At 42.3% G+C, this 25,304-nt stretch overlaps 1 protein-coding gene across 1 annotated transcript in view; it reads left to right on the top strand.

Moving 5' to 3' along the window:
- Positions 1-25,304, top strand: part of LOC311233490 (A disintegrin and metalloproteinase with thrombospondin motifs 2-like) — a 414,816-nt gene that overhangs the window by 257,552 nt on the left and 131,960 nt on the right. The window contains exon 14 of the mRNA XM_084320457.1: positions 22,461-22,543. Coding sequence (XP_084176583.1) covers positions 22,461-22,543 — 83 coding nt within the window. The remainder of the gene's footprint in view (positions 1-22,460; positions 22,544-25,304) is intronic.

A 25,304-nucleotide genomic window follows, 5' to 3' on the forward strand; every position in this document is an offset into this window, starting at 1 on the left:
ATTTTGAAAATCCTGTGTGTCGTGACTCATATCCGCTCGGCTCCACAGCACAGCGCGCAGTACTCGTCTCAGTAGCAGCAGTAGCGTCTGGAACGCGGACATTGAAACAGAGCAAGGATAGTGTGCCTATTTCGCCACCCAAAACAAATCCATGCTGTTTTATTCCGCAACGGGTCAAATGCATATAACATGCTTTGCAATCCTCGCCATTCCTTTATGACCACGTCGTGTTTAAGACCGGAATTAACGTTACGTTAGCATAAGCTAACAACAAGCTAAAACCCTGTTCAAAGCGATAGAGAACAGCAGAGTGGGGAAGGGAAGGAGGGGGGGCGGCATTCTCCCTTCTGTGCGTTTGAAAAGATCAGATGAAGTCAGACGAGTATATTATATTGATACTAAATGTACTGAGGGTGGACAGATAATGTTGATATTTAAACATAAAAAATACAATACATAATAAATGTATTCATGATCATCATGCAACATAAAACAATTGCAGGAACGGTTTGGGAGAGGAGGGGGTTTTAGGTTGCGTGTTCCAAATTTTTTTTACTTAAAGTTTAAAGCTCAATATATCAAAACGTGGCACTTTATAGTGAACAGGAGGTCTATTTTTTGTATTAAAAACAATAAATCGTTTTTCATTTAAATGTCTGGAAGAGCTCAAATATTTTTTTCAAATTATATTTTCGTTACCTTTTTTGAGTTGATCTAAATGTTACTGATTGTGTTAAATGGGCTTATGATATCATCTCATATCGATTGCAGGCACCTGCATTGTATCGTATCGTGGCAGATATCGGCAAATATGGTATTGTTGTCCAAAGAATCGATATCGTATCGTGATGAAACTGGTGATTCCCACCCCTAGTAGAGTCCATACACCCAACACCAAATCCCATAATTCCTTACACGTAACGTGTCTGGCTGTGTGACGTAAACTTGTCAGCATGAAAATGACAGCCAAACATGGCACTGCAACTAAATAACACAAATACAATAGGCACATTTGTGACTGTTACAAATATAACACGTTTTATACTTGTGCTACAAGATTTTGGCCTGTGCTACAAAACGATCAACCTCTGTAGCACCAGTGCTATGTGCAAAAAAGTTAACGTACAGCCCTGATTGTGTGTTTGTGTGTTTTTAGCTAAAGTGGATAGAAAACACAGTTCTATGCAAAAGTCTTCTTAGGCACCCAAGAGTTTTTATATAAATTGTACTTACAGTAGATTATTTTATTTTTAATAATAATATAAGCTGCATAAGGAATACAACCAAATCCTCTGTCATACCATAACATTTCATCATTATTTTGCATCGTGTTGAATCGCATCGTATCGCCCCGAATCGCATTATGTTGAATCAAATCGTATCGAATCGTATCGTATCTCAACAGGGGGTGAATCGTATTGCATCGCCCGGTGCTTCAAATGTATCGTTAATGTATCGTATCGTTGGCACCGTATCGAGATGCGCATCGCATCGGCCTCAGTGATGGAGATGCACATCACTAGTATATATGTTCGAAATTAATCGTTCCAGCAACGTAGGCTTCTATTATTCTAATGACTTGTTCTATTGGGTAGTCATAGTAGTAATTCCTACTGTAGAACATGACATTAGCATGATGACATCTGATTTATTAACTCAATCAGCGCCAGAGGGTGCTGTGTACTGTGTTGGTTAAGAGGCCACCACTTTAAAGTATAGGAATACGTGGCAGTGTTTGCAGGGATAAAACTATATTATATATCATAGCTATTAGGGGTGTAACGGTACGTGTATTCGTCCTGCAAATTTACGGTATGGGCTTGAAGGTGCGGTATGTGCAGCCATACGATGAATACGTCTCATACCACTAGGTGAAACTAGTTGGACATTTTACAAATCTACTGTATGCTCAATATCTTTACTTTACTTTACACTGGCTTACATTGATATTTAACGTTGAATATTAAGCTTGTATTGCCAAATTTAGATGATGAATAAAACGTTGAAGCTTGTAAACACGCACAATGACAAGCGGACAGACCATAACAACGTGCACTGCAGGCTGTTTCTCCCCACAAGTCTCCCCTCCCCGCCTTACTACAGGTGTCGGGTGTCCCTAAAACAAAACCTTGAATGAATTATATCATGTTTGTAACACAGCAGGAGCAGGGTCATTACAATTTTACAGTTTTCTTTCGTTTTCTTGTTCACCCAATGGAAAGACACACACACAGACACACCAAGTAAAGTTGGTGTCACCAACACACACGCCAACTATCTCCTGCGTGCGGACCCGCAGACATTATCTCACAGCTGATCGAGAGAAAAAAACAATAGCCTACATACTTTTCCGGACTGATCATCTGAGCTCCTCTCCAGTTGAACTGCTACTGTGTTTAAATCCAAAATATTGATAAATCCAAATGCCATTGTGTAACATGTCATCTGTCTTCACGTGCAGTTAAATCCTCTCTACAAGTGAAACTGAAACTTAAAGGCCCACTTGCAGGTTGTATTTTTGTTCAATAAACAATGTGGACTAGGCCAAATGTGACTTTCATGGAGAGGAAAAAAAAATCTAAATTGACCCAGTTTTAGCGTTTTTATCAAACATTTTGTCCGCCCATCCACAACCACTACGCACGTCCATATATTAATCCATGTTTCATAGCGTGCGTGTGTCAGCGAAATGACAAGCCTAAGTTGTTAAAGGGGCAGTAGGCAATTAATTTACTCAGTGGATGCCTGAACACAGAATGACACCAGTATCACTGACTACCACGGCAAGCCTATAGAAAATTATTCTATTTAATAATAATAATAATAATTATTATTATTATTATTATAAATATATAATAATTATGAATATGTTTTTCCTATTGTACCGAACTCGTACCGAACCGTGACCGCAATACCGAGGTACGTACCGAACCGTGGCTTCTGTGTACCGTTACACCCATAATAGCTATGGATATAATACTTTTGCCCATTTGACATCAAGTATCTATCGTTCAATTTGTGAAAAAGGAAAAAAAATTCAACATTCCCGTTTTATACCGTGGTGAATATGAATATAGTTTTAGAGTAATCCTGTCTAATCCCAGAAAACGACGCTATGCAGCAATAGCAATATACGTGCATTTCACTAAAAACGTGCCGTTTCTCGTAGTTTTTTTATGCTTTGATCATCACCAACGGAATACGTTACACAGTACATTACACACATATGTTCCGATCGCAATGAAAGAATTATTGGATCAATGCAAGATTGATACCATATAGCCCTTACCTTGAGTAGGATGTACCCCATCAAGAATATTCCAATTATCTGATCGCCATTCCAAGTATTGATGTCGATTGTCTCCATAACATAATCCACCAAAGAACATGAATCGGGAGTGTTTGATTCTTATAAATCCATGCGTTATAAGCGCTCGTCATGCCCGACTAGGAAAAGTCTGCCCGGACCTATTTAATCCCGAATACAGAGAGTTTCAAATGATGTGCAATACAGGCTGCAACCCACCAGGCGGCGGTATTGGACTTTTGCGATCTCAGACCCATTCCCAATGATAACACCAGGCTCCCTGGATGGATATTAATGGAAATATCGAATAAAGGAAATAACGATGAAAACCCGACTTTTCTTGGGTTTGGCGCTCAAGCGTCTGCGAGTTAACCCGACTTATCTCGGGTCTGGCATACATTGAGTTAATGCCAATACTGAAGACTGCACAATTGGCTCTTGACAAGTGTAAATTATGGATTAATCAGTTGCAGTCAACGTCGGACCCTTTAGCTCAACTAGTTAGTGCAGCTGCCTGTGGCTCCTATGGTCCCAGGTTCAAATCTCTCAGTTTTAATTTAATAAATGTATGCATGTCTTTATCCACTCTGGTTGGATGATTTATTGTACTGTATAATGACAATACATTTTAATCAGATCTCATCTTGATATCGCTACCTGTTGAGTGGATCAGCATGGTGCAATGCCAAACCTCTGAAGCTGTTTTATATACGACACATTTCGCCACTGTCGTGTTCATATGGTTGTGTTTACCTCCGCCTGAGTAATGCCCCCCGTTGATGATGGAGGACGGTGGAACGTTGGTGCATTCAGCGCTGGGGATTAGCCCTGTGGTCGCATTGCCACGCTTTAAAATATAGGACTGAGTCACCTTGTTTGTAGAGCTATAACTTTATTCTCTATTATAGCTATGGATACAATACTATGGCCCATTTGACATCACCTATCTATCGTTCAATATGTGAGAAAGAATGAATTTTTCCATCAATACGTTCCGTGTTATACGGTGGTGAATATAAGTATCGTTTTAGAGCGGTCTAGTGTAATTCTGAGTCGATTCCACTATAGACGTTGCCATTTCTTGCCTGTATACGCTATTATCCCAAAATCAAATCTATATCATAGCTATTATGTTCCATCATGAATGCATGAAATGGGGGGGGGGGTTGTTTCTGATTATTTGATTGTTAGTAACGGCATTCGCATTGAACACTAAAAACGGTTATCAGCCCGATCGGTATGAAAGCATTGCAGTATCAAGCAAACATTTACGTCAAATCGTCCTTACCTGTGATCGGGACACCCATTCCCAATGATAACATCAGGCTGGATGGATGAATTATGAAGGGAAATATTGAATAAAAGAAATAACGTTGAACGCCCAACGTTCTGCGAGTTAACCCGACTTATGTCGGGTCTGGCGTCCAAGCGCCAGACCCGGGATAAGTCATGTTAACTCACCATGCGCTGGGCGCCAAACCCGAGAAAACCCGGGTTTTAATCGTTATTTCTTTTATTCGCTATATCCATTTATAATTCATCCATCCAGCCTGATGTTATCATTGGGAATGGCTCTGAGATCGCAAACGGCCAATACCGCCGCCTAACGGTATTGCACATCATTGGAAAGCCAGGCTGTACCCTGATCTAAGAAGTCTGGTCCAGGTTTTCCTTCTCGGGCATGAGTAACGTTATAACTAGAGCTGGGCCGTTAAAACGCTGTTAACGTGCTGCGTTAATGCGAGACTATTATCGCGCGATAATACAATTGACGCCGTTAATCTATTTCTCAAAGTTGGGTCTGGGAGCCATACATTAGTGTGATGTATTGTCCCTAAATACTTGCCATAGTTCCCAGCGTGACGCTGTGGTACCCGGAAGAGATTGCACAAGTATGTACCTGAGCTGTAGTCAGAATAATGTGTCAAACTAAAGTAGTGGTCCAGTAATCATTGTTATACAGGTGAGGTTAAGAAGTCCTCAGGATATAACACAATTTGGCGATGAGGACGTCTGAATCTGCGCAATGCAAGAAAGAAGAAGTCCATCGGGAGCTTTGTTTACCATGTTAGCTTAGCGAGTTAGCATGTTAGCTCACGTCGTTGCCCGGCACTTGGAAACATCTACAAGAAGAGGAAATCCACTTTACACACTAAAGGAAGGATCGACTGGACTATCGTGAGTGTTTACAACAGAAATACCGATACCAGTGGATACATAAATTTTTTTTTTATTATATAAATTATATATATATTTTTTTTTCAGCTACTGTTTTATATATACTGTTTTTTAATAATAACTAGAAAGTAATGGTATTTATTCAACAACAGGTGATTGATTAATGATACTAATACAAATCTATACAATGAGTATGGGGCTGCAGCACTGCAGATATACCCTACTCCAATGATCCACACGGACATTACACAGTGTTGCACTCGCTACCCAGTGGCTCTGCAGATATACCCTACTCAGTCTACAAGGCTCTGTTGAAGTAGCACAGAGGATCTGTTGTGATTTTTGCACAATAAATATTCAACATTCTCTTTTGAGACTCCGCCTCAGACTCTTATCATTTGGCACTAAAAGCGAAACATTGTCAACGATATGGCTGTCCGCAACATGTCATTAATTGTGTACGCGAGGTGGTTCAGTGACGACTCTAACGTGAGCTAGGTTAGCTAGCATGAGCTACCGGGAGATGGAAAGACTAACTTTACTGGTGAAAATGTGATTTACGTTGGAATACTCCTTTGCCAACTTGCTGTATTTTGCTTGCAGGTCTGCAGCCATTATTGCTGGATTATGAATAGCCCCAACTTTAGCCAAGGTAACGTTATGGCTAAACCTTTAACGTTAGTTAATGCTAGCTTTCGGTTAGCTGTTCAATGCTAATAACACCACCAAGCGAACCCATCAGAGCTCCCCGTCAACACCGCTCTGTCGGGAGGATGGCATTTAAGAAAGTATCTGCTGTTAAAATGACAAACAGCATTGACACTTTAATTCACGGTCGGTTAAACACACGTTTGTTTTATAATGCTCACAGCAGACCGCAGTGTTGTTGATAAATTACGTGGGGCCGGGGGGATTTAAGTTCAGCAAAAAAAGGTTCCGCACCGTTGCAATCGTACGGTGCACAGCCCGTACCGTTACACCCCTAATAGCTATAATATTTAATATAGGTTTAGCACTGCAAACACCGGAACTTATCCCCATTGAACAGAGCGCTGGCACACAACGGCCCAACGCCCATAGCGACCTCTGGCGCTGAACCTGTTAAATGTGAAAAAAAAAAAGTTTATGATCTTTCGCAAGAGAGAAAAAGAGGAAAATGTTATATTGTCAATAGATGGAGTTAATATTGAAAGGGTTACAGAACTGCGTTTTTTGGGAGTATTGCTGGACGAAGGTTAGACCTGGGCCCTCATTCATCAATGTGTGCGTAGAACATGACCTATTTCCACACGTAAGCACGGAATGTAGAACTAGTGTACGCACAGGGAAGTCGGGATTCATCACACGGTGCGTACGCAGGCTCTATGCTCCTCCGTGTTGATGAATACCACTTTGTTCTACCGTCAATGCTCGTGCATGATTATCCATATATGGTCATGAAAATAAGGAAACACCCCCCATGGGATGTGAAATAATGGACGGACCCGAGCGTAACTCTGAGAAACTCCACGAAGATTGTTCACTGCTGTCGAACCAAGAAGACACTATCGCGTATTATGGGATAAATAAAAGGCGGACTTGTAAACGGTGATGTCAGATATCAACGGCTCCCTAAGACCATTGCTGCAATTCTGCCTGGACAGCTCAAAATACTAATAAAGACCGTTCGTTGACCACTGTTTGGTGTTGGTTGTGTGTCATTATAACCGTGCTGTAATATGAATGCCTTTATTAGTTGTGTTCGATTGGCTATATGATTTTTAGAGGCATCTATTTTGTTGTCGGCTAATAAAGACCGCGCTGGAATATGACTGCCTTTTCCCGTGTTGTTTGATTAATACCCAGGGATTAAAGTTCTCCTCAATTTTATTCCAAATCGCGATGGATCTCCCGTCAATTTTCTACCTGCTGCATATGATTTCTAGAGGCATACTACAATCTATTTTGATGTCAGTATTGGGTAGCCTATATAAACAATAATAGAGAGCATATACAAGAACAATGAATCTCACTGCATGTATGATGTAGCCTGCCTTTCAATACATGAACTTGAATTCCATCATGTTTGTGTGCAGGACTCACAAGGCTGTTGTCACAATGGGTGGTACCGGTACAGTAATAATTACAGTCCACACAATATCACGATCCATGCCATAGCCTATGTTCTATTAGGACATGATCTGTGACGACAAATGTTCTAGAATGTTTGAAGATATCATACTCTGACAGCATGCCTATGATCAACAAAAACGCGAACTTGAATCCCATCATATACATAGTCTGTCCACTATCTGGTGGCATTGCAATGCGTTTTCTATTCTTTCTTATACAGTAAAAAGGGGGAAGAACACTATATTCATATGACTTGTATTCTGCTTACAGCTTCGAAATTCCACTTGTTTCGTTTAACGTAAAGCCTTTTAAATATAATCAAAACGTTCCCGTGTTTCTGCGGTCTGCGCAAAATAATAACGAGTTGAGCTTTATGATTTATGATGAATTGAAAATGGGGGACCCTGATGTAAACAAGACGAAAGTTGGTCTGCATCCCCAATTAACAATTGTATGTACTGAGCTGTACTGTACTGTACCCATTCTGCAATCTGTTAATAAACTTTTCAATCAATCAATCAATCAAGCTACGCGGAGCGCAGTCAGTCAGTAGCCTACACCCCGTATATTCCGATAACGCTATATAAACCATGCTGCATTCATTCTGAGAGAAAGATCTATTATTCCAAATGCTATTTATAGGGGTTTGACCATAATTACACTACTGTTGCTATTTTACAATGAACTATAATGAACTACGGTTCGTACAGAACATGCCAGTGTTATTATGCACAGAAGCTCATTTCCTTGTTGTAATAATATATTCTACCACTGGGCGCCAGGTACGCCTGGGCCCTCATTCATCAACGTGGACGTAGAACTTGACCTACTTCCACACGTAAGCACGGAATGTAGAACTAGCGTACGCACAGGGAAGTCGGCATTCATCACACGTGCGTACGCAGGCTCTATGGTCCTCCGTGTTGATGAATACCACTTTGTTCTACCGTCAATGCTCGTGCATGATTATCCATATATGGTCATGAAAATGAGGAAACACCCCCCATGGGATGTGAAATAATGGACGGACCCGAGCGGAACCCTGAGAAACTCCACGAAGATTGTTCACTGCTGTCGAACCAAGAAGACACTATCGCGTATTGTGGGATAAATAAAAGGCGGACTCGTAAACGGTGATGTCAGATATCAACGGCTCCCTAAGACCATTGCTGCAATTCTGCCTGGACAGCTCAAAATACTAATAAAGACCGTTCGTTGACCACTGTTTGGCGTTGGTTGTGTGTCATTATAACCGTGCTGTAATATGAATGCCTTTATTAGTTGTGTTCGATTGGCTATATGATCTTTAGATGCATCTATTTTGTTGTCGGCTAATAAACACCGCGCTGGAATATGACTGCCTTTTCCCGTGTTGTTTGATTAATACCCCAGGGATTAAAGTTCTCCTCAATTTGATTCCAAATCGCGATGGATCTCCCGTCAATCTTCTACCTGCTGCATATGATTTCTAGAGGCATACTACAATCTATTTTGATGTCAGTATTGGGTAGCCTATATAAACAATATAATACGAGAGCATATACAAGAACAATGAATCTCACTGCATGTATGATAGCCTGCCTTTCAATACATGAACTTGAATTCCATCATGTCTGTGTGCGGGTCACTGCGGGAACTCACAAGGCTGTTGTCACAATGTAAATAAGAACGTGCACTGAAAAGTTACAGTATGTAGTTGGTTGATCATTTGTATGACAGTCAGTAAACCCTTGCAAAAAGTATCCGTTTTATTTAATGAATTGAAAACATTCAGCATCGCCTTCCTCCCGGCATCCAGCAATAACATGTATCAGGCAAATGCGCATCGCAACATTGACTGAGTGGAATCCCTTTCTATTCACATAACTGCATTTGTGATGGAGCTTTGACAGCTACAGTAACAGTCTATTGGTCGATCCATCTCCAATATCACGATGGACCGTGCCGCGGTGGCAAAGACGTACCCGAGGGTGGAGAGGATCTTGAATGAATTCCATCATCATATATATATGTTGTGTGTCTGTCCACTATGTTTGTTACTTTGTTATTCCCCCCCCCCCTATCTATGTAAAGCGACCTTGGGTCTCTTGAAAGGCGCTATATAAAATGAAGCTATTATTATTATTATTATTATTATTATTATTATTATTATTATTATTATTATTATTATTATTATTATTATTATTATTATTATTATTATTATTATTATTATCATCACATCTGTGCGGGAGCTCACAAATAGACTGTTAGTCTCAGTGAAGTTTCAACGGAGGTCATCTATTCTAACCAACAAATTGAACTAGAAAGCATTTCGTGACCAATCTTATTTGGAAACATGACACACATAATAATTTGCTTTTTATTTGAAACAATATCTAATCGCGTTTGGAGGTTGGTGTTTTGCGTCTGCCCCCCCGTGCCAAACAAGCAGGCCAACCTCTTGTTCGCGTGTGAGCCCGTTATAATTACACTACTGTCGCTATTTTGCAATGAACTATAATGAATTACGGGTCATACAGAAGTTGAACACTAATGCACGGAAGCTTATTTCCGCCTTGGAACTAATGCAGGACTGAGGAGTGCTTATGCGTAGTAACGATCTTCTACCACTGGGAGCTAGGTACGCCAGGTCTGACCTGTGCGTAGATGTACGCACGAAGTCAAGTTCAAATCGAAATTGATGAATCCCACTCTTTGCTTAGAAATGATCGTACGCACAGGGTAAGCACAGATCTGTGCGTAGAACACGTTGATGAATGAGGGCCCTGGTCTGACCTGTGCGTAGATGTAAGCACGGAGTCAAGTTCAAATCGAAATTGATGAATCCCACTCTTTGCTTAGAAATGATCGTACGCACAGGGTAAGCACAGATCTGTGCGTAGAACACGTTGATGAATGAGGGCCCTGGAAACCTCATATTGCACACGTAAGGAAAAAAAATTCTAAGAGTATTTTTATTGTGAATAAAGTTAAATATGTATTAGATAACAAAGCAATGCGAACATTGTACTGTGCACTCATATTGCCTTATCTTAATTACTGTGTGGAAGTATGGGATAACACATATAAGAGTAATATAAAACCACTGTATCTCCTAAAGAAGAGAGCTATTAGGATTATTTGTAAAGCAGACTATCAAGAACACACCAACATATTTATTAATTCTGGATTATTGAAATTGCAAGAGCTAGTTAAGTTACAGACATTAGTAGTTATGCACAAGGCCAAAAGTAAAGCATTACCAGCCAATCTACAAAACAGGTTTGTCCTCATATTACAGAATGGAGAGCAGAAGGGAAGGTAATTTTAAACATCAGTGTGCACGGACAACCCTAAAACAGATGTGTATATCAGTGGTGGGAGTCAAACTCTGGAATTCTCTTTATAATGAGTTGAAGTACTGTAAAAATATGTTCTAACAAAAAAATACTTTTAACTCATTCAGCGCTAAGGGTCGTTGTTTACCTTCTGGGTAGAATGCCATCGCTTTGTTCAATGGGGAGAAAGCCAAACGTGTGAGTGCTTAAAATATATGAAATATTATAGCTATGGATCTAATAACACCGTCGATTGTCAGTGAGTTGCTTCTGGTCAACATGCAAAAAACAGATTGTTTTTTCATCCGTACATTTCTGTTTTATATGTTTTATATATGAGTATAGTTTGGGTGATTCTTAGTAATCCCAGGAAAAGACGCGAAAATAGCCCTTTAGTGAAATCCAGTTATCACGTTGTCATTTTTCGAATAATTATCAAATCTTCCTGAAATCAACGCTAGATTATCGTTATTATCCTTCCTCATGCATACATGAAATGGGGCTTGTAGCGGGGAGCTCCCCCCCGCCCACCACCACCAACAGTAAACAGCACACACACAGACAGCTTCGATCGCGGGAGAAAAAAAGATCAGATCAACGCAAGATTGGATATATAGTCCTTACCTTGTCGCTGATGTAATGCAAAAATAATAATCCAATTATCTGATCGCCATTCCAAGTACTGGTCGCGGAGGTCCGTCCCACGTTCTCCGGCATTGCATATGAACGGGGGGGGGGGGGGGGGGTAGGGGGGCGGGCTAGTTGATGCATCGCTGTAAGCGCTTGTCCTGGCGGAGTATTTAAACCCCGCCCGCGCGGCTCAGCTCGGCCCAGAAAACAAACTACATCGTTTCAAATGGAGTGCAATGGCGGCCGAATGCGTTAGAGGGCGGTATTGACCGTCTGCCAGCTCAGACACATTCAGAACAGTATGCACAGGCTGCCCCGATGAATTATGAATGGCAATAGCGAATAAAAGAAATAGCGATTAAAACCCGACTTTTCTCGTGATTGGCGCTCAAGCAATGGCGAGTTAACCCGAATTTTCTCGTGAATGGCGCCCAATGAGTTAAAGACAGAACAATAAGAACATATGAACAGCAGGTATACATTTCTCTGTATCTGATTTTTTTTTTTATTTTTTTTTTATGCATCTGAGGCTCGTGACCCATTTTTATTTTTTTTTATTTATTGGTATCTAGCAATATTATTATTGTTATTATTATTACCGTTATTATTGTTATTATTATTCATGGTCATATTATCATTATTATTATTATTATTATTATTATTATTATTATTATTATTATTATTATTATTATTATTATTATTATTATTATTATTATTATTATTATTATTATTGTTATTATTGTTATAATAATTATGGTAATGCTTATTATTATATTATTATTATTATTATTATTATTATTATTATTATTATTATTATTATTATTATTATTATTATTATTATTATTATTATTATTATTATATGGTATGAAGCTGACCATTATGTTAAAATAAATATGAAGTTTGGAAGGGGGCAGGACACATACGTTTTCTTCATCCTGCTCCTTTTCGGCCATGGGTGTATCATGTTAAAAAAAAAAATTGGTGATATTGTGCAAAGATGAACTGTACCCCCATGTACGAAACAAAATAAAATGATGAATGAAAAAACAAGACAGCTCACAACAACACAGCTCACAGCAACAACAACAACAACAACAACACAGCTTACAGCAACAACAACAACAACAACATAGCTCACAGCACAACAACAACACAGCTCACAACAACAATGACAACACAGCTCACAGCAGCAACAACAACACAGCTCACAGCACAACAACAACACAGCTCACAACAACAACGACAACACAGCTCACAGCAACAACAACAACACAGCTCACAGCAACAACAACAACACAGCTCACAGCAACAACAACAACATAGCTCACAACAACAACACAGCTCACAACAGCAACAACAACACATACAACAACAACACAGCTCACAGCAGCAACAACAACAACACAGCTCACATCAGCAACAACAACAACAACACAGCTCACAACAGCAGCAACAACAACACATCTCACAACAACAACACAGCTCACAGCAACAACAACATATATCACAGCAACAACAACAACAACAACACAGCTAACATCAGCAACAACAACACAGCTCACAACAACAACATAGCTCACAACAACAACAACAACAACACAGCTCACAACAACAACATAGCTCACAACAACAACACAGCTCACAACAACAACACATCTCACAACAACAACAACAACAACAACACAGCTCACAACAACAACAACACAGCTCACATCAGCAACAACAACAACAACACAGCTCACAGCAGCACAACAATACAGCTCACAGCAACAACAACAACACAGCTCACATCAACAACAACACAGCTCATATCAGCAACAACAACATAGCTCACAGCAACAACAACAACAACAACAACAACAACAACAACACAGCTTACATCAACAACAACAACACAGCTCACAACAACAACAACAACACAGCTCACATCATCAACAACAACAACACAGGTCATATCAGCAACAACAACATAGCTCACAGCAACAACAACAACAACAACAACAACAACAACACAGCTCACAGCAGCACAACAACACAGCTCACAGCAACAACATCAACACAGCTCACAACAACACAGCTCACAACAACAACACAGCTCACAACAACACATCTCACAGCAACAACAACAACACATCTCACAGCAACAACAACAACAACACAGCTCACAGCAGCAACAACAACACAGCTCACAACAACAACACAGCTCACAACAACACATCTCACAGCAACAACAACACATCTCACAGCACTACAACAACAACAACACAGCTCACAGCAGCAACAACAACAACACAGCTCACAGCACAATGCCAACACAGCTCACAACAACAACACAGCTCTCAGCAACAACAACAACAACAACAACACAGCTCACAGCAACAACAACAACACAGCTCACAACAACATAGCTCACAACAATAACAACACAGCTCACAGCAGCAACAACAACACAGCTCACAACAACAACAACAACATAGCTCACAACAACAACACAGCTCACAACAACAACATAGCTCACAACAACACAGCTCACAACAACAACATATCTCACAACAACAACAACAACAACACAGCTCACAACAACAACACAGCTCACATCAGCAACAACAACACAGCTCACAGCAACAACAACAACACAGCTCACATCAACAACAACAACAACAACAACAACACAGCTCATATCAGCAACAACAACATAGCTCACAGCAACAACAACAACACAGCTCACAGCAGCACAACAACACAGCTCACAGCAACAACAACAACACAGCTCACAACAACAACACAGCTCACAACAACAACACAGCTCACAACAACACATCTCACAGCAACAACAACAACACATATCACAGCACTACAACAACAACAACACAGCTCACAGCACAATACCAACACAGCTCACAACAACAACAAAGCTCACAGCAGCAACAACAACAACAACAACAACAACACAGCTCACATCAACAACAACACAACTCACAACAACAACACAGCTCACAACAACAACATAGCTCACAACAACAACAATAACAACACAGCTCACAGCAGCAACAACAACACAGCTCACAACAACAAAGCTCACAACAACAACACATCTCACAACAACACAGCTCACAACAACAACACAGCTCACAACAACAACACAGCTCACATCAGCAACAACAACACAGCTCACAGCAACAACAACAACAACAACAACACAGCTCACATCAACAACAACACCACAGCTCATATCAGCAGCAACAACAACAACAACAACAACAACACAGCTCACAACAACAACACAGCTCACAACAACAACACATATCACAGCAACAACAACAACAACAACAACAACAACACATGTCACAACAACAACAACACAGCTCACAGCAGCAACAACAACACAGCTCACAGCACTACAACAACAACAACAACACAGCTCATATCAGCAACAACAACATAGCTCACAGCAACAACAACAACAACAGCACAGCTCACAGCAACAACAACAACAACACAGCTCACAACAACACATCTCACAGCAACAACAACAACACATATCACAGCAACAACAACAACAACAACACAGCTCACAGCAGCAACAACAACACAGCTCACAGCACTACAGCAACAACAACACAGCTAACAGCAGCAACAACAACAACAACAACAACAACACAGCTCACAGCACAATACCAACACAGCTGACAACAACAACACAGCTCACAGCAACAACAACAACAACACAGCTCACAGCAACAACAACAACACAGCTCACAACAACAACATAGCTCACAACAACAACAACACAGCTCACAGCAGCAACAACAACACAGCTCACAACAACAACACAGCTCACAACAACAACAACATAGCTCACAACAACAACATAACTCACAACAACAACACAGCTCACATCAGCAACAACATAGTTCACAACAACAACAACACAGCTCACATCAACAACAACACAGATCACAGCAACAACAACAACACAGCTCACAACAACAAGCCATCTCACATCAGCAACAACAACAACAACAACAACAACAATAACAACAACAACAACAACATAGCTCACAACAACAACACATATCACAACAACAACAACAACAACAACAACAACAACAACAACACAGCTCACAACAACAACAACAACATAGCTCACAACAACAACAACAACAACACAGCTCACAACAACAACATAGCTCACAACAACAACAACACATCTCACAACAACAACAACACAGCTCACAACAACAACAACACAGCTCACAACAACAACAACAACACAGCTCACATCAGCAACAACAACAACACAGCTCACAGCAACAACAACAACAACAACAACAACAACAACACAGCTCATATCAGCAACAACAACATAGCTCACAGCAGCAACAACAACAACAACAACAACAACACAGCTCACAGCAGCACAACAACACAGCTCACAGCAACAACAACAACACAGCTCACAACAACAACACAGCTCACAACAACAACACAGCTCACAACAACACATATCACAGCAACAACAACAACACATCTCACAGCAACAACAACAACAAAAACACAGCTCACAGCAGCAACAACAACACAGCTCACAGCACTACAACAACAACACAGCTCACATCAACAACAACACAGCTCATATCAGCAACAACAACATAGCTCACAGCAACAACAACAACACAGCTCACAGCAACAACAACAACACAGCTCACAACAACAACACAGCTCACAACAACAACACAGCTCACAGCAGCAACAACACAGCTCACAACAACAACGACAACAACTCACAGCAACAACAACAACAACACAGATCACAGCAACAACAACAACAACAACACAGCTGACAACAGCAACACAGCTCACAACAACAACACAGCACACAACAACAACACAGCTCACAGCAGCAACAACAACACAGCTCACAGCAACAACAACAACACGGCTCACAACAACAACACAGCTCACAGCAACAACAACAACAACAACAACACAGCTCCAACAACAACACAGCTCACAGCAACAACAACAACAACACAGCTCACAGCAACAACAACAACAACACAGCTCACAGCAGCAACAACAACACAGCTCACAACAACAACAACACAGCTCACAACAACAACCACAACACAGCTCACAACAACAACACCAACATCAGCTCACAACAACACAGCTCCAACAACAACACAGCTCACAGCAACAACAACACCAACAACAACAACAACAACACAGCTCACATCAACAACAACAACAACAACACAGCTCATAGCAACAACAACAACAACAACACAGCTCACAACAACAACAACACATCTCACAACAACAACAACAACAACATAGCTCACAGCAGCAACAACAACAACAACACAACTCACAGCAGCACAACAACACATCTCACAGCTCACAACAACAACACAGCTCACAACAACAACACAGCTCACAACAACACATATCACAGCAACAACAACAACACATCTCACAGCAACAACAACAACAACAACAACAACAACAACAACAACAACACAGCTCACAGCAGCAACAACAACACAGCTCACAGCACTACAACAACAACAACACAGCTCACAACAACAACACAGCTCACATCACTACAACAACAACAACACAGCTCACAGCACAATACCAACACAGCTCACAACAATAACACAGCTCACAGCAACAACAACACAGCTCACAACAACAACACAGCTCACAACAACAACAACATAGCTCACAACACAGCTCACAGCAGCAACAACAACACAGCTCACAACAACACAGCTCACAACAACAACATAGCTCACAACAACACAGCTCACAACAACAACACATCTCACAACAACAACAACAACACAGCTCACAACAACAACACAGCTTACAACAACAACAACACAGCTCACATCAGCAACAACAACAACAACACAGCTCACAGCAACAACAACAACACAGCTCACATCAACAACAACAACACAGCTCATATCAGCAACAACAACATAGCTCACAGCAGCAACAACAACAACAACAACAACAACAACACAGCTCACATCAGCACAACAACATAGCTCACATCAACAACAACACAGCTCACAACAACAACACAGCTCACAGCAACAACAACAACACATATCACAGCAACAACAACACAGCTCACAGCAGCAACAACAACACAGCTCACAGCACTACAACATAGCTCACAACAACAACAACACAGCTCACAGCAGCACAACAACACAGCTCACAGCAACAACAACACAGCTCACAACAACACAGCTCACAACAACAACACAGCTGACAGCAACAACAACACAGCTCACAACAACACATCTCACAGCAACAACAACAACACATCTCACAGCAACAACAACAACAACAACACAGCTCACAGCAGCAACAACAACACAGCTCACAGCACTACAACAACAACAACACAGCTCACAACAACAACACAGCTCACAACAACAACACAGCTCACAGAAACAACAACAACACAGCTCACAACAACAACACAGCTCACAACAACAACAACATAGCTCACAACAACAACAACACAGCTCACAGCAGCAACAACAACACAGCTCACAACAACAACACAGCTCACAACAACAACAACAACAACATAGCTCACAACAACATAGCTCACAACAACAACAACACAGCTCACATCAGCAACAACATAGCTCACAACAACAACACAGCTCACATCAACAACAACAACACAGATCACAGCAACAACAACAACAACAACAACAACAACAACAACAACAACATAGCTCACAACAACAACAACACAGCTCACAACAACAACATAGCTCACAACAACACAGCTCACAACAACAACACATATCACAACAACAACACAGCTCACAACAACAACATAGCTCACAACAACAACACAGCTCACAACAACAACATAGCTCACAACAACAACACATCTAACAACAACAACAACATAGCTCACAACAACAACATAGCTCACAACAACAACACATCTCACAACAACAACAACAACAACAACAACACAGCTCACAACAACAACAACACAGCTCACAACAACAACACAGCTCACATCAGCAACAACAACACAGCTCACAGCAACAGCAACAACAACAACAACAACAACAACACAGCTCACATCAACAACAACACCACAGCTCATATCAGCAACAACAACAAAGCTCACAGCAGCAACAACAACAACAACACAGCTCACAACAACAACACAGCTCACATCAACAACAACACAGCTCACAACAACACATCTCACAGCAACAACAACAACACATCTCACAGCAACAACAACAACACAGCTCACAGCAGCAACAACAACACAGCTCACAGCACTACAACAACAACAACAACAACAACACAGCTCACAACAACACAGCTCACAACAACAACACAGCTCACATAAACAACAACAACAACACAGCTCACAGCAACAACAACAACACAGCTCACAACAACAACACAGCTCACAACAACAACATAGCTCACAACAACAACAACACAGCTCACAGCAGCAACAACAACACAGCTCACAACAACAACACAGCTCACAACAACAACAACATAGCTCACAACAACAACATAACTCACAACAACAACACAGCTCACATCAGCAACAACATAGTTCACAACAACAACAACACAGCTCACATCAACAACAACAACACAGATCACAGCAACAACACAGCTCACAACAACAAGCCATCTCACATCAGCAACAACAACAACAACAACAATAACAACAACAACAACATAGCTCACAACAACAACATAGCTCACAACAACACAGCTCACAACAACAACACATATCACAACAACAACAACAACACAGCTCACAACAACAACAACATAGCTCACAACAACAACAACACAGCTCACAACAACAACATAGCTCACAACAACAACAACACATCTCACAACAACAACACAGCTCACAACAACAACAACACAGCTCACAACAACAACAACAACAACAACAACAACAACAACACAGCTCACATCAGCAACAACAACACAGCTCACATCAACAACAACAACAACAACAACAACAACAACAACAACAACAACAACACAGCTCATATCAGCAACAACAACATAGCTCACATCAGCAACAACAACAACAACAACAACAACAACACAGCTCACAGCAACACAGCTCACAGCAACAACAACAACACAGCTCACAACAACAACACAGCTCACAACAACAACACAGCTCACAACAACACATATCACAGCAACAACAACAACACATCTCACAGCAACAACAACAACAACAAAAACACAGCTCACAGCAGCAACAACAACACAGCTCACAGCACTACAACAACAACACAGCTCACATCAACAACAACATAGCTCATATCAGCAACAACAACATAGCTCACAGCAACAACAACAACAACAACACAGCTCACAGCAACAACAACAACACAGCTCACAACAACAACACAGCTCACAACAACAACACAGCTCACAGCAGCAACAACACAGCTCACAACAACAACGACAACAACTCACAGCAACAACAACAACAACAACAACAACACAGATCACAGCAACAACAACAACAACACAGCTGACAACAGCAACACAGCTCACAACAACAACACAGCACACAACAACAACACAGCTCACAGCAGCAACAACAACACAGCTCACAGCAACAACAACAACATGGCTCACAACAACAACACAGCTCACAGCAACAACAACAACAACACAGCTCCAACAACAACACAGCTCACAGCAACAACAACAACAACAACACAGCTCACAGCAACAACAACAACAACACAGCTCACAGCAGCAACAACAACATAGCTCACAACAACAACACAGCTCACAACAACAACCACAACACAGCTCACAACAACAACAACACCAACATCAGCTCACAACAACACAGCTCCAACAACAACACAGCTCACAGCAACAACAACACCAACAACAACAACAACAACAACAACACAGCTCACATCAACAACAACAACAACACAGCTCATAGCAACAACAACAACAACAACACAGCTCACAACAACAACACATCTCACAACAACAACACAGCTCACAACAACAACACAGCTCACAACAACACCAACAACACAGCTCACAATAACAACAACACAGCTCACAACAACACCAACAACTCAGCTCACAATAACAACAACACAGCTCACAGCAACACCAACAACAACACAGCTCACAGCAACACCAACACAGCTCACAACAACAACAACAACAACAACACAGCTCACAGCAGCAACAACAACAATAACACCACAGCTCATATCACAACAACAACACCACAGCTCACAGCAACAACAACACAGCTCACAACAACAACACAGCTCACAACAACAACACAGCTCACATCAGCAACAACAACAACACAGCTCACAACAACAACACAGTTCACAACAACAACAACAACATAGCTCACAACAACAACACAGCTCACAACAACAACAACAACACAGCTCACAGCAGCAACAACAACAACACAGCTCACAACAACACCAACAACACAGCTCACAATAACAACAACACAGCTCACAACAACACCAACAACTCAGCTCACAATAACAACAACACAGCTCACAGCAACACCAACAACAACACAGCTCACAGCAACACCAACACAGCTCACAACAACAACAACAACAACAACACAGCTCACAGCAGCAACAACAACAATAACACCACAGCTCATATCACAACAACAACACCACAGCTCACAGCAACAACAACACAGCTCACAACAACAACACAGCTCACAACAACAACACAGCTCACATCAGCAACAACAACAACACAGCTCACAACAACAACACAGTTCACAACAACAACAACAACAACAACAACATAGCTCACAACAACAACACAGCTCACAACAACAACAACACAGCTCACAGCAGCAACAACAACAACACAGCTCACAACAACGCCAACAACACAGCTCACAATAACAACAACACAGCTCACAACAACACCAACAACTCAGCTCACAATAACAACAACACAGCTCACAGCAACACCAACAACAACACAGCTCACAGCAACACCAACACAGCTCACAACAACAACAACAACAACAACAACACAGCTCACAGCAGCAACAACAACAATAACACCACAGCTCATATCACAACAACAACACCACAGCTCACAGCAACAACAACACAGCTCACAACAACAACACAGCTCACAACAACAACACAGCTCACATCAGCAACAACAACAACACAGCTCACAACAACAACACAGTTCACAACAACAACAACAACATAGCTCACAACAACAACACAGCTCACAACAACAACACAGCTCACAGCAGCAACAACAACAACACAGCTCACAACAACAACACAGCTCACAACAACATAGCTCACAACAACAACACAGCTCACATCAGCAACAACAACACAGATCACAACAACAACACAGCTCACAACAACAACAACATAGCTCACAACAACAACACAGCTCACAACAACAACAACAGCACAGCTCACAGCAGCAACAACAACAACAACAACAACAACAACACAGCTAGGTAAGCATATATTGTGCGTGTGAACGTTGACATGAAAAGAAAAAAGGTAAAAAAAAAAAATCGGTATCTCACTTGAATCGATACTGTAGTATCGACGTGTTTCGGTTCGGTACCTCAAAAGTACCGAATTCGGTACCCATCCCTAATAACCAGAGGTAATGACGTTTTAAGCAGGGTTTGGAAATCCCTCCCACTCCCCCACCCCCGGCAAATCACATCCTGTATGATGTATTTTAAATATTTTAAACAGATTAAAGGATTAGGAGGTAAATGGCCATGGATGGGACAGCTCAATTAATTTGATTTTGGAATTTGCTAGTTTCTAATTGAAAATGTAGTACATGTTTTGGTCATACAGGGCGGAACAGTGCAGAATATGGGATCCCTTCTTTGAACATGAGGGAACCAAACACCACTGGCTCCCCTACGAACACCCTGATCGTAAGTACAACATACACAAACCAAACACACACATGTCATCAGCATTTCAGCACAGCCAGAACGAGACCAATTGTTGTATAACGAAAGGTTATCCTATAACCTAGTTATATGAATACTGGCTGAGCGTCTCGCTCTTCGCCATTATGAGATATCTCTTATCTCATAGCACCTACTGTGCTCACGAACAAACAATTGCACTCACATGCACGTGACCAGGCCACGCCCCCGCATCCTTCTATATGACGCCAGACATGGTCACACTCTACCCACACTCTACCTTCCTCAGAAAAAGTTTCCAACACTTTAAACCCAACCAAGGGACCTCAGGGCGCTAAGAGCGAGACGCCAGTATTCATATAACTAGGTTATAGGATAACCTTTCGTTATATTATCATACTGGCCATCGCGTCTCGCCATTATGAGATATGGGGCAGAGCAGACGCGTGGCCCGACAAGTGTACCCCCTGAGGGCCCGTAAGCCCCAACCAGGGAGGAGGGGAGTCCCGTCCACCCGCCCGTCCTAACGAATGGGGGGAGGCAGTCAACTCCACCAAAGTGCGAAAAAGGGGGAACCAGAGATCCCTGAAAAACGCACAGCACAGGCGGGACCACGTGTGACACATCACCCTGTGGCACACCCCTACACACCCCTGCTAGCCCACCAAGTGGCGGGATGCAGGAGAGGTCCCAGACCTCAGAACCGCCTGGGAGACAGAACTCCCAGTCATGTCCACGAGGTAAAACTTAACGAAGGGACCCGGGGAGGACCAGGAGGCCGCAGCACAGATGTCGTCCACAGAGGCCCCCCCTAACAGGGCAGCAGCCCGAGGGGGGACCTGTTCAGCCAATGTGCAGCAAAAGGCAACGCCCCTGCACAACCAATGTGATAGGTGCTGCTTGGACAGCGCCTCACCGGCGCAAGGGCCACCGTAACAAACAAACAGTTGAACGGAAGCCCTGAGAGCCCGAGTCCTGAGGTAAACCCCCAGTGCACGGACAGGACACGACAGGTGAAGGCCCGCCTCCAACTCACTAGCGTGAGGAGGCAGACGAACGCCTGAACCACAATATCCCTGGAGCGAAAAGAGCTTCGGATATTCTTTGGCACGAAGACTGGATAAGGCCTCAGAGTCGCACCACTATCGGCCGAATAGACAGGCACTCAGGCCGCACCGAGGGAGCACACAGCTCACCCACGCGCTTAGCGGAGGTGATGGCCAAAAAGAACGCGGTCTTCAAAGACAGCTGATCCAATGGCGCCTGATCAAGAGGCTCAAACGGGGCCTCCGACAACCGGCCCAGGACCAGTTGGAGGTCCCACTCGGAGACAGAGAACGTTCCACAGGCTTGAGACGCCGAGCGCCAAGCAGGAATGTTCCACAAGAGGGTGGCTGAACAATGTTCTGCCCCCACACTCGACCATACGCCACTCCCCAGCGTAAGCCGCGGTAGAGGACGGAGCGCGCGTGTACCGGATAGCGTTAACCACAGAATAGTCAAGACGCATCCCCACCAGATCCACACTGTCAGCAGCCAAGCCTAGAGGCTGCCCCAGAACAGGAGGCAGAACAGAGTTCCGCGTGCCTGAGAGAGGGTTGACCACGGAACAGGCCACGGCGGGGCCACCAAGAGCTGAATCAGGGCCGGGGACCACACAGCTGAGCCCGGCCCGACCAGGACCAATTCGGGCATTCCAGCCCCCGTGGACAGACGACTACGGGTTTGTGTGTCAGAAGGACCGTGCTGTGTGTACTTTATGTTTAGAAAATGTAGTTTGCAGAACGTCAGGTGTGAAACGCCATTTTGAGACGAAGCATCAAAAAAGTTTCAAAGATCAGGCGGATAAGGCAGAATCGATTAAACGTGCCGTGGCCAGGTATGGAAAGCAAGCCAGCACCCTCAAAGTGTTCACGACTGCTAAAAACCACGCAACTGAAGCAAGCTATCGCATTGCTCATTGCATTGCGAAATGTGGAAAGCCATTCACTGATGGCGAGTATATCAAGGAGGCTTTTCTCTGTAGCTCAGATGTTTTGTTTGAAGGCTTGCCAAACAAAGAGACAATCAAATCAAGGATAAAAGATATCCCCATGTCAGCTTGAAGTGTTGAGTGACGCATCAACGAAATGTCAGAAAATATCAGAGAACAGCAAACAGCTGGATTAAAAGATGCTCCGTGTGCAGCTTAAAGTGACCAACTACAGCCCCCAGATAACGGAGCTCAGTAAAGCAAAACTGTTTGTCTGCATTGCACCCCCGCCCCAACTCAGATTTCGGGTTGATACAACCATCATAATAATATTGTTAATAATAACAATAACAATAATGATGTAATAATGTAAAAATTATCATTAAAAATACCTGATTATGAGAAAAATAATTACGATGCATGGAATATTGTTGATAAGGCACACTAGTTACAACTATATTTCAAACTGGCACTTCATGTCAAAAAGGTTGCTGACCCCTGCTATAGATTATAGAGCGTTATAATGGCAAAATTCAACAGGACAAGTGCAGTGCCCATTCAGGGCCTGGCCATTCGGGGTGTGGCCATTCAGGGCATGCCCGTTCGGGGTGTGGCCATTCGGGGCGTGCCCTTTTGGAACGTGTGCCCATCCAGGAGGGGGGCGGGGGTGCTTGTTCCCCGGAAGTGTTGCTTGCAGCGTTATGGAGACCTGCGCTATGACTGCTTGTTGCATTCTCATGATCGACTTCACACTCAACACTGCACTCTAACCCTAGTTTATCAACTAATATA

This window comes from Notolepis coatsorum, assembly GCF_963971535.1.
Source record: "Notolepis coatsorum genome assembly, chromosome: 8".
Taxonomy (NCBI): Eukaryota; Metazoa; Chordata; class Actinopteri; order Aulopiformes; family Paralepididae; genus Notolepis; species Notolepis coatsorum.